The sequence below is a fragment of the Typopeltis vanoorti genome, chromosome 17 (assembly GCF_054136105.1).
Source record: "Typopeltis vanoorti isolate ZY-2024b chromosome 17, IOZ_Tvanoo_1.0, whole genome shotgun sequence".
NCBI classification, from domain to species: domain Eukaryota; kingdom Metazoa; phylum Arthropoda; class Arachnida; order Uropygi; family Thelyphonidae; genus Typopeltis; species Typopeltis vanoorti.
The window spans coordinates 6,990,745-7,003,796 of NC_143565.1; the positions used below are offsets into that span (position 1 = coordinate 6,990,745).

Sequence of the window (13,052 nt, forward strand, 5' to 3'; positions counted from 1 at the left end):
GATTGTACAGACAGAACGGTGTGCAGATTTTAGATATATGGAATGAATTTGATGAATGAAAGAACTTGTATATTCCTGCCTGATGGACTACAGTTGAATGGTTTTGAGTTCGAAGTTTGGATGGAATTGAATGGAGAAAATGTTGTTTAATGAGTAGTTGGAAATGCAAATTCAGAGAGAGAGAGAGAGAGAGAGAGAGAGAGAGTAGAGGTTTAAGGGGATATGAAATCAAGCATGTGTCTCACCATCCCTGGTACAAGTGAGTGTTGGTGCAGGAATGATCATGAAGAGCTGGGTGCAGTTTCCCAGGTTTCTGATCTAAATGGGTTGGTAATGACTTTACAGAAGGGTTTGCAGGAAATTGCTGAGGCTAGGGATGTGTGTGTGATAGTGGACAAAAATTTGAAGATATGAATGGGGTATATTGCAAAAGTTGACAAAATGGCTTGAGGATTACTTGGATGTTGAAGAATACATTGACAAATAAAGATCAGGAGGTTATCCCTCTTTATAAGAGTCTAAAAGCTATCATTTGCTTGCATCTTGACTAGTGTGCACAGATTTGATCACTAGGTTTCTTAGGGAGCAGCAGCTGGTGGAGGAGATTCAGAGACAAATGACCAAGCTGGTGACTGGTCTGTGGAATACTCCATATGAGGATAAATTAAAGATGTGGTGGCAAGTTTAGTTGACAGAAGAGAGAGGACATGATAAATGATACATGACTTATAAATTACTAAAGGATTATATAAGATTGACACCAAAGAAATTTTTCCATAACTGACGAGTAAGAAGAGAGGAATGGGTTACCATTCCTCTCTTCTTGTGTAAAAGTGTGGTTAATAAGGGTGTGTAGACTAGACTTTTTGCTTGGAGAACGGTGAATGAGTGGTAAAATGGATTGCAAACTGTAGTCGTGAGTGTCCAAATGACTAATAAATTTAAGGAGAGGCATGATAAATATTGTGTGAATAATGTTTAACGTGATGAATCTTTTGACTCCATTGAGATAACTATATAATAATAATATATTCACATGTTCATTCATTTATGCATTTTGCTTCATTTCTTTACATAATATTAGTCATATATGTTTTCATAGCATATTTGCCCACTAAAAATTTTAAAATTTACTTGTTTTGCAGATGTCACTGATATTAAATATGTGATCAACTATGATTTCCCACAAGACTCATCAGATTATGTACATCGTATTGGGCGAACAGGACGATATGATAGATCTGGAACAGCTTACACTCTTTTCACTTATGATAATGCAAATCAGGCAAAAGATTTGGTGAATATACTTCGAGAAGGCAAACAAGAAATAATTCCTGAACTGCTGGATATGATGAGTACATCACGTAACGTTAAGAAAAAGTCAAAATTCCAACGTTATAATACTAGGCCAATATATCAAGCTAGAGCAAAGAGGTCATCAGGTAAGCAGATCATTTATAAAATGAAAATGAAGCATGGTAAAATATTGAATTGAGAATTAGTAGTCCTGACTCATTTAAAATATACTTGTCTGCTATTTCATTATTTAACTTAAGTTTCAAATTTTTAGAGGATAATTTTTTTCTCAGCTTTCGTATATTCATACAGTTTGTGTTTAGATTTGAATGGATATATTTATGTCTGCAGAGAGAGAGACATATTTTGAAAATTCAAAAAAGAAATCATCATCATCATCATCAAATTCCTGCCATGTACCCTCAAGTGGTGTACAGGATATGACAGTACTACATGAAAAAATTACATCATTACTAACTTCCTATCTACAATTTTCCTCCAAATCAGTCTGTTACTTGTCAAGACTCCAACATTATCAGATCTTATATTTCTATCGTCTAAGGCACTTTGTACCATATCAATCCACCTATATCTTGGTCTTCCTCTGGGTCGTTTTCCTGCCAACCTGGCAGAGAACACTTGTTTTGCTAATCTTTCCTCTCCCATTCTATTTAAGTGACCATACCATCTGAGATTAGCTCTGCTAACGCATTCCTGGATGCTGACAATGTCAAGTTCTTTCCTAATATCCTCATTTTTAATATGATATTACCATTGATGCCATCTGTTCATGCCTCTAATCTTTCTCAGGACTCTCATATCTGCGGTCTCTAGTCTTTGGTCAAGTGTTTTACTTCTGACGCAGCTCTCAGATCCATAAGTTAAAATTGGTTTGAACACAGTCTTGTATATATACAGCTAATTTAGTGTTCCGACTAATTTCTTTCTTATTCCATATGAATTTATTCAATTGACTTCCCACGATACCAGCTTTGCTGATTCTGTTGTCTATTTCTATATTTAGTTTACCATCTTCAGTAAAAATTGTGCCTAAGTAGCTGAAATGTTTTACTTGTTCCACAGGTTCTCCATTCACAACACAGTTGACATTTTCAATGATTCTGCCTATTTTCATTGTCTTTTGTCTTTTTATTGCTGACCTTCATACCATATCTATTACAACAGCTATTCAATTTAGTCAGAGAATCTTGCAGACTTGTAGCGGATTTATTTAGAAGTATAACATCATCCGCATGAAGCAAAGAGCTGACATTAACATCTCCAATTTTGATATCAGGTTTAATACCACTTTCCTTCATAATGTGATCCATATAGATAATGAATAACAGAGGGGATAATGTACATCCTTGTCTCACACCAGATTTAACATTAAACCATCTTCCTGTACTTCCTTCAATTCTAACTGCTGACTCACAACTCAAATAAAGACTAAGTATTGCTTGATATAATGCCCCATTGACACCATATAACTGCAGCGTATTGAATAGCTTCTCTCTTGGCACCTTGTCATATGCCTTTTCCAAATTGACAAAACTTAAATACAGATCTTTGTTATATTCCCATGCTTTCTCGACTATTTGTCGTAAAGTGAAGATCTGATCCTGACAGCCTCTATTTGGCCTGAATCCAGCTTGTTCTTCACCAAGCTTTTCTTCCACAATTCTTCTCAACCGTTTCTCAAGTATACTTGCATAGATCTTGCCAGGAACACTCAGTAGGGAAATACCTCTGTAATTCTCACATTCAGTTTTATTTCCCTTTTTATATATGGGTACTATGAGAGCTCTACTCCAATCATCGGGAATTCGTCCCTCTGTCCAGGCTTTCTGAACTATGCAGTGCAGCCACTGTAAGACTCTTATACCACCATACTTCAGCATTTCTGGTCGAATATCATCTACTCATGCTGCCTTTCCACATTTCAAGCCTTTGATGGCTTTTTCTACTTCAAGTATGGATATGTATTCCTGACTGCATGCCTGGTCAGTGTTTTTTATCACTGTGCTGTCATCACTGCTTGTTTCATTTAGCAGTTTTTCAAAGTAATTACTCCATACTTCAAGGATATCTTTTTTCTCCTGTTTTCATTTCACCTTTATCATCTCTAATTCCTTTTACAGCACTCTTTCCTCCATTCCTAAGCTTCTTCAACAACCTCCAGAATATTTTGCCACCTTCTTGATATTTATTTTCTATATTCTTGCCAAAGTCCTCCCATGACTTTTGTTTAGCTAGTTTTACACACTGTTTAGCTTTCTTACATTTGTCTCTGTATTCTGTAAGAGTAAAAGCTGACTTATTTGCCAGGAACTTTTGATATGCTTTCTTCTTTTCCTTCACTGCCTCTTTAACTTCCTGTGTCCACGAGGGAGTTCTGATTTTTTTATCTTTGCACACAACCTCACCACATGCCTCTCTGGCAGAATCAATCAATGTTTCCTTCAGAGTTTGCCACTGAATCTCCAAGGTTTGATTCCTGTTCTCAAACTCTTTCATTTTCTTTTCAATAATATTTCTTTATTTTAGTGTACAGTTGACATCTGAGAGCTGCTCAACTTTTATTCACTTTAAAACTTTCTTACATGTTATTCTTTTCGATATGAAATTCAATTTTATCCTGCTCAAGACTAAATAGTGATCACTTCCAATTTCAAATCCTCTGTACACTCTGGTGTCCTGCACCAGGGAGAAAACATCACTATCAACAATAACATAGTTAATGAGACTTTTCTTATTCCTAGCCTCTTCTCTCCATGTGAATTTGTGCACATTTTTATGTTGGAACATGGTGTTAGTAATAACCAGTCCATGTCCTGAGCAGAAATCCAACAGATATTTGCCATTATTATTAGCTTTGCTCTTTTCTCCAAATTTTCCCAAAATATTTTTGTATGTCTCACAATCATTTCCTACTCTGCTATTTAGATCCCCAACAAGGACCAACTTTTCCTTTTTCATTGTGTCAGTTGCTTTTTCTAAAGCCTCAAAAAATTCCTCCACTTCTACCTTAGTAGAACCTTCTGTGGGAACATAGGCACAAATAAGTCTCATTGTCCAGTTCCCCATTCTCATATTTGCCCACATTACTCTACTTGAGACTGACTGCCATTCAAGAAGATTAGCCTCGTATTTTGTGTTGAATACTATGGCTACTCCTTCTTTTCCTTGAATGTTATTGCCTGAATATAACATTTTGTATTTATTGCTCAGAAAGATCTCAACAGTTTTGGTCTTTTTTGTTTCAGTCACCCCTATTATGTCGATCTGGTACTTATCTAATTCCTCAGCTAGCTCCATTTCTTTGCCATTCAGGCTTCTTACGTTGATAGTACCGATCTTTAACTCTGGTGATGTTGAGTTGGGGTTTGTTTTCAGATTTGTTCCAGTAGCTGACTTTTCGCTGTTCGCCCTGGTTCCCTGGCGAAAACAACGGGGGCCTTGTTTAACCGGGCGACGCCCCAGCCGGCATGAAATTTTGTCATGTTGTACCATCATTTTTTATTTTGGTTTAACCAATAAGAATACAATTTGTTCGGCTAAATCCCAAATTGCCAGCCCATCCTCATTCGTTCAGTATCAAAGTAGATACCCAACAGGGTGCACCACGAGAAGGTGAGGATTGGACATTATGTCAGAAGCCCTGGTCGGTTCTCCGCATTCCTTTAAAGGCTATGTGGAGGTCTCCTCTTAGTTATACAGCTTTGACCCTTAAGCAAAAAGAAATTATCACTCAAATTTAATTAGACCAAATGTAAGTCTTTTCTCTTCTCTTCTCTTCTTTAACTTGGACTTTGATTTAAAAAGGGTGGGGGAAGAAACATTTTATGGAGGTTTTTGGTCCACACCACTCAAAATATGGCTAGCCTGGTTGGCTGAGTGGTTAGCATATCCACTCTCCAGCCTGAGGGTTTGAATCCTGCTGTGGGCATGGATGTTTGTGATTATCTGTGAAAATACTAGTCGGTGGTGGTGGAAGCAGTAGATGGTATTGGTGTAGATGATGATGGTAGTTGTGGTTTGCTGTAGATGGTGGATTAAGTGGCGAAGATGGAGAGTTGTAGAGTAGGTGCCCTCCTTCGATGAGTCTTTGAACTCCTTGGAGGTATCACGTAATAATAAAATAATAATAATAATATTACAAAACGTTGCATTTATGGAATTTAGTCAGTGTTAGCAGTTGTACATTTAAGAAGTAGTGTGTTTGAATAGAAAAGGACACCAAGATTTTTGGTGGATGAAGAGGCTGTGTGTACATGAAAAATCTAGATGAATCAGCCAAAGAAGAGAAACCTGATCTTTTGGATATTATCAAAGGTGGCGAAGTGAGATCTTTCTTTGAACATCAGGACTTTCTTTGGGTACCATGAATTTGCATTGTTGTCCTTGTTCCATTGAAGAAGAAGGAGATTAGAGTTTAAAGTATTAGTTATGAAAGATCTTGAGAAGCATAAGTTATCAAGGTACTATAAAGTTTGTCATATGAAGAAGAGGAATGGAGTTGATGTGTTATTAGCAAACTGAATAGAATTTGAAGTGAGAGAAGATTATTAGAGTGTAGTTAAAATTATAGAAATGCTGCAGGGATAGACAGTTTTCAGCAGAGCTACTTAAAGTAGATATACATGTATCTACAAAAGATACTGTATTCGTTTCTAAATGCAATATGGATAAAGGAAGAAAGGCCAGATGGCTAGAATACAGGATTATTTGGGAAAATATCAAAGAAAGGGGATACAACAGAATACAAAATCTAAAAAGGAATATCTCTTCTGATCATTAGTAAAATATACACTAGAATAATATCAGAAAGAATGAAACAATGAAGTTGAATGCAACCTGAGGAAAGAACAAGCAGCTTTTAGACTTGATATATCGTGCATGAACCAAATAACTTTGCGAATAATTATTGGATAATCAATAGAATGGCAGAACACCCTGTATTTGGGATTTGTTGAGTTCGAAAAAGCATTCAATTGCATAAACAGAAAAGTAATTTGCAAATTCATGAAATACTATTGCATGCCAGAGAAAATAACTAATATATTAAAAGCATTGCATGACAATTATAAAATCAGGATAATATGTAATGAGAATTTAACTAAAGAAATAAAAACAACAAGATCATACATTGTGATAATACAAACCTAGCAGTATTACACTGGTGTCCAAAAGTTAAGGACAAACTACATTTTTATCTGTATATAAAAAAACGTTCATGACTACAGCCAAATGTGGATATAAATTTATTGTCAGCATGCTAATAAATTATATCACACAAAAAAACGTGTTATAAATTTTGTACAAATTAAATTATGATACGTTTTTTTGCAAAAGTTACAAATTTCCTAAGTACATAGTTAAGGAATTCATGTACAGTGCTTACAGAAAACTACGCGAAGACACATTTCAGTATGGAATTATCCATCCCGAAATTGTGATGCAGCTCTTACGTCATAGCATGCTTAGCAACAAGCGATACAATCATTCTTGAAACAAAGTGGCCAACTCCTTCAGAATAAGAATAAGACCTTTGTTATTTTCTGGAGGGGAATTTTGAGCAGCAGTGCATTCCCCTATCATTTCCAAACGTGTTCTGTGGGGTTGAGATCTGGAGAGCATGCTGGCCACTTGATTTGATTAATATCCTGGGTCTCTAGAAGTATCTCCACTGTTTGTGTATGATGTGGTGTGGCACTATCATCCATAAAAATGAATTCTTCATCTACAGCACCACGGAACAGTCGAACATGACGTTGAAGAACTTTGTTGCAGTATTGTTCACCAGTCATCGTCCCTTTCCAACACTTGTAGCTCAGTGCATTCATTAAGAAAAATGCCTCCCCAATGCTGGGGACATTCCCCAGAACCACTATATCTGCCCCTTTCAAGAACATTCTCACAATGGTAAGCTGTACTACTTTCACACCAGATCAAGTGGTGTCTAGAATCAGATGAAAGCCTAAAACATCTCTTATCTATAAAGAGTACATTAGCCCATTTGTGTCGTGTTCAATTTTTATGGATACAACACTACTGAAAATGTGCTCTACAATGAGCTGTGGATACAGGGATGCAGACTACAGGTCTACTGCTCACAGATGTGCCACAGTTTGTGGTGATATCCATGTATCTCTGTTTGAATGGACTGATTTGAAAGATGAACTTCTGTGGTGCATTGATTACATTTTGTATTATAACCAAAAATCTGTCTTCGTGCTCCATGGTAGAGCAAGTGCAACCTCTTAGCAAATTGCTGGAACATGTTCCATTGGTTTGAAATGCTACCCAGAGCCTGGATGCAATGCTATGTGAGATTACAAACTCTCTGGCAATATCAGTAATTTTGCAGCCTTCATGTTTTCAAATAATTCTTTCCCATTTGAAATCATCTAGATCAGGTGTGGCCAACTTCATTCTATACGAGGGCCAATATATGGCCCTCGTATAGTCATGGGCTGCACATGACTACACGACGGCTGCACATGACTACACGACGGCTGCACATGACTATAGTCATGTGAGGGCCATGGGCCGTCATGGGCTGCACACTTTTAGACAGAACTTAAATAAACACTGCATTTTTTCAAGACAATAGTTATATGTATTGAATTACTGTATTTGATAAATCATTTTACTACTGGGAGAACAATATAAAATACTTGTCATCATTATCATCAAATTCCTGCCATGTACCCTCAAGGGGTGTACAGGATATGATAGTACTACATGAAAAAATTACATCATTACTAACTTCCTATCTACAATTTTCCCATAATTAATCAGTCTGTTACTTGTCAAGACTCCAACATTATCAGATCTTATATTTCTATCGTCTAAGGCACTTTGTACCACATCAATCCACCTATATCTTGGTCTTCCTCTGGGTCGTTTTTTTGCCAACCTGGCAGAGAACACTTGTTTTGCTAATCTTTTCTCTCCCATTCTATTTAAGTGACCATACCACCTGAGATTAGCTCTGCTAACACATTCCTGAATGCTGACAATGTAAAGTTCTTTCCTAATATCCTCGTTTTTAATATGATATTGCCATTGATGCCATCTGTTCACGCCACTAATCTTTCTCAGGACTCTCATATCTGCAGTCTCTAGTCTTTGGTCAAGTGTTTTACTTCTGACCCAGCTCTCAGTTCCATAAGTTAAAACTGGTTTGAACACTGTCTTGTATACAGCTAATTTAGTGTTCCGACTAATTTCTCTCTTATTCTACATGAATTTATTCAGTTGACTTCCTATCATACCAGCTTTGTTGATTCTGTTGTCTATTTCCATCTTTAATTTACCATCTTCACTAAAAATTGTGCCTAAGTAGCTGAAATGTTTTACTTGTTCCACAGGTTCTCCATTCACAACACAGTTGACATTTTCAATGATTCTGCCTATTTTCATTGTCTTTGTCTTTTTATTGCTGACCTTCATATCTTATCTATTACAACAGTTATTCAATTTAGTCAGAGAATCTTGCAGACTTGTAGCGGATTTATTTAGAAGTATAACATCATCCGCATAAAGCAAAAAGTTGATATTAACATCTCCAATTTTGATATCACGTTTAATACCACTTTCTTTCATAATCTGATCCATATAGATAATGAATAACAGAGGGGATAATGTGCATCCTTGTCTCACACCAGATTTAACATTAAACCATCTTCCTGTACATCCTTCAATTCTAACTGCTGACTTACAACTCAAATACAGACTAAGTATTGCTTGATATAATGCCCAATTGACACCATATAACTGTAGCATATTGAATAGCTTCTCTATTGGCACCTTGTCATATGACTTTTCCAAATCGACAAAACTTAAATACAGATCTTTGTTATATTCAAATGCTTTCTCAACTATTTGTCGTAAACTGAAGATCTGATCCTCACAGCTTCTATATGGCCTGAATCCAGCTTGTTCTTCACCATGCTTTTCTTCCACAATTCTTCTCAATCTTTTCTCAAGTATACTTGCATAGATTTTACCAGGAACACTGAGTAGGGAAATTCCTCTGTAATTCTCACATTCAGTTTTATTTCCGTTTTTATATATGGGTACTATTAGAGCTCAACTCCAATTATTGGGAATTCGTCCCTCTGTCCAGGCTTTCTGAACTATGCAGTGCAGCTGCTGTAAGACTTTTATACCACCATACTTCCGCATTTCGAATATCATCTACTCCTGCTGCCTTTCCACATTTCACGCCTTTGCTGGCTTTTTCTACTTCAAGTATGGATATGTATTCCTGACTGCATGCCTGTTGAGTGTTTTTTACCACTGTGCTGTCATCACTGCTTGTTTCATTTAGCAGTTTTTCGAAGTAATTACTCCATACTTCTTATCTTTTTCGGATATCTTTTTCTCCCGTTTTCATGTCACCTTTATCGTCTCTAACTCCTTTTACAGCACTCTTTCCTCCATTCCTAAGCTTTTTCAACAACCTCCAGAATATTTTGCCACCTTCTTGATATTTATTTTCTATATTCTTGCCAAAGCCCTCCCATGACTTTTGTTTAGCTAGTTTTACACAGTGTTTAGCTTTTTTACATTTGTCTCTGTGTTCTCTAAGAGCACAAGCTGACTTATTTGACATTAACTTTTGATATGCTTTCTTCTTTTCCTTCACTGCCTCTTTAACTTCCTTTGTGCACCATTTTTTGCCAAAGATTTTTTTTATCCTTGCAGACAACCTCACCACATGCCTCTCTGGCAGAATCAATCAATGTTTTCTTCAGAGTTTGCCACTGAATCTCCAAGTTTTGATTCCTGTTCTCAAACTCTTGCATTTTTTCTTCAATAATCTTTGTGTATTTTAGTCTACATTTCACATCTGAGAGCTGCTCAACTTTTATTCACTTTAAAACTTTCTTACATGTTATTCTTTTCAGTATGAAATTCAATTTTATCCTGCTCAAGACTAAATAGTGATCACTTCCAATTTCAAATCCCCTGTACACTCCGGTGTCCTGCACCAGGGAGAAAACATCACTATCAACAATAACATAGTCAATGAGACTTTTCTTATTCCTTGCCTCTTCTTTCCATGTGAATTTGTGCACATTATTATGTTGGAACATGGTGTTAGTAATGACAATCAGTCCATGTCCTGAGCAGAAATCCAACAGATATTTGCCATTATTATTGGCTTTGCTCTTTTCTCCAAATTTTCCCAAAATATTTTTGTATGTCTCACAGTCATTTCCTACTCCGCTATTCAGATCCCCAACAAGGACCAACTTTTCCTTTTTCATTGTGTCAGTTGCTTTTTCTAAAGCCTCAAAAAATTCCCCCACTTCTACCTTTGTAGAACCTTCTGTGGGACCATAAGCACAAATAAGTCTCATTGTACAGTTTCCCATTCTCATATTTGCCCACATTACTCTACTTGAGACTGACTGCCATTCAATAAGATTAGCCTCGTATTTTGTGTTGAATACTATGGCTACTCCTTCTTTTTCTTGAGTATCATTGCCTGAATATAACATTTTGTATTTATTGCTCAGAAAGATCTCACCAGTTTTTGTCTTTTTTGTTTCAGTCACCCCTATTATGTCAATCTGGTACTTATCTAATTCCTCAGCTAGCTCCATTTCTTTGCCAATTAGGCTTCTTATGTTGATAGTACAGATCTTTAACTCTGGTGATGTTGAGTTGGGGTTTGTTTTCAGATTTGTTCCAGTAGCTGACTTTTTGCTGTTCACTCTGGTTCCCTGGCGAAAACAATGGGGGGCCTTGTTTAACCAGGCGACGCCCTAGCCAGCATGAAATTTTGTCATGTTGTACCATCATTTTTTATTTTGGTTTAACCAATAAGAATACAATTTGGTCGGCTAAATCCCAAATTGCTAGCCCATCACATATTTCTGTTTTTTTTTTTTTACATGTAACACAACTTAATGAGAACACTGTGGGCGTTCATGTGAGGCAACAAGTTCATCAAAGTCGATTTTCAATGATGATGACGGTACTCATAACAAATTGAAGGGTGGTCATCAGTCATTTGGCTTCTTTGTGACGATTTAACCGCATCAACTCCCTGTAGGAAGGGAAATGTACCAAGTTTACTCTGACTAGGGTAAATTTAAAAACCTCCAGTCGACTTATGAACCCATCTAGGTGTTCATCTAAATCTGAGATTGTTTGATTACGCCCCTGTAACTTCACGTTAGTTCATTCATGTGGTATGTGATGTCTGTTAGAAAGGAGAGTAAGCTATTAAAATTCGGATCGCATAGTTTTTGATTTGTTCTTTGTTTGTCTTCTCGTGTTCCTCTAAAAACTGTTTTATTTTCTTTCTCAAAGTAAAAAACCATTTCAAACAGTTCCCTCTGCTTAGGGAACGTACTTCTGTGTACAACACTAAATCATATTCTGCCTCCATTTCTGTTAGAAACTTGCGGTGTGTCAAGGCCCGATTTCCGTTCTTAATTAGATTCACACACTTCATTAGTTTTCATAACATCCTCTATCTCCAGAATTTTACCACACAGAGCCTCCTGATGTATAATGCAGTGCAATACAGGGCAATTGATTCCACCCTTCTTAGTAAGCCATCTAAGCCTGTTTGAGTATCACACATTGATTTGGCGCCATCTGTCACAATAGCTGTGAGATTGTTGATGTCACCAGTACCATTTACAACCTTCATAACTGCATCATAAATGTCTTGACCTTTGGCTGTGTTATACAATGACTCTAATGCTAGTAGCTCTTCATTAATAACAAAGTCTTTAGAAACAGTTCGAATGAAAATTAGAAGTTGAGCTGTAGCTGTTATGTCAGTTGATTCATCCAGAGCCAATGAGAAGTAAGCTGAATCCGTAATAACACATTTAATTTATTTAATATGTGAGAACCTATTTCTTCAACTCTTTTTTGTTACAGTTTGTTTTGATAGTGGGACACTTTCAAACTCACTGAGTTTGAAAGTGTTTAAAATCATTATCTGATTTTTTAAAATCAGATAATGATTTTAAAAAAGTTTTTTTTTTTTTTTGCTTTTGCTATCTCTGTGTTCACAATAAATGATACCAAGAGTGAGCTTTTTTGTATTGATGTTGGTTTAGTAAAAATAGATTTCTGAGCACTAACCTTTCTCTTCATATTACATACAATTTTAGTATGTACTTGTCCAACATATTCTTGGTATTTAGCAGCATGGTGCTGTATGTAGTGGTGTCTGAGGTCATATTCCTTGTGCACAGACAATACTTGCAAACACACAAGGCACTGTGATTTGTTGTTGTTATTGTTTATAAACAGAAATTCATTTTCCCATTTCTCCTGAAATGAACTGTTTTTTTCGCAGATCTTACGTTTCTTACTCATAGTATACAAAGGCTGAAGTAACTGACCAAGGGATACAAATGGTTACGGTGATCAGTTTCAGAGACTCAGTTTCTGAAACTGATCACTGTAACCAGAGCAGAGCAAGTGACTTTCAATGATGTGTTACTCTGGAGTGCATAGAAATCTATCACTCCCACTACTACAACTCGCACAGAGAAGCAGTAGATTTTATAAATTGAGTAATCTTTAAAGTAATTTTGATTCTGTGTTGAGAATATAAATTGTTTCCATCATCAGAAATAATAAATATAACTAATATATCAACCAGAAAATCTGCGGTCAAAACTAAGAGCTAAATTGATAATACATATAATTTAATATAGTTTTTATCCTGCCGCAGGCTGCACAAAATCAGGTTACGGGCTGCATGCAGCCTG

At 36.3% G+C, this 13,052-nt stretch overlaps 1 protein-coding gene across 1 annotated transcript in view; it reads left to right on the forward strand.

Moving 5' to 3' along the window:
- Nucleotides 1-13,052, forward strand: part of LOC150097115 (uncharacterized) — a 242,470-nt gene that overhangs the window by 215,956 nt on the left and 13,462 nt on the right. Inside the window, exon 14 of the mRNA XM_090407473.1 lies at nt 1,146-1,442. Within this exon, the coding sequence (XP_090263599.1) occupies nt 1,146-1,442 (297 nt within the window). The remainder of the gene's footprint in view (nt 1-1,145; nt 1,443-13,052) is intronic.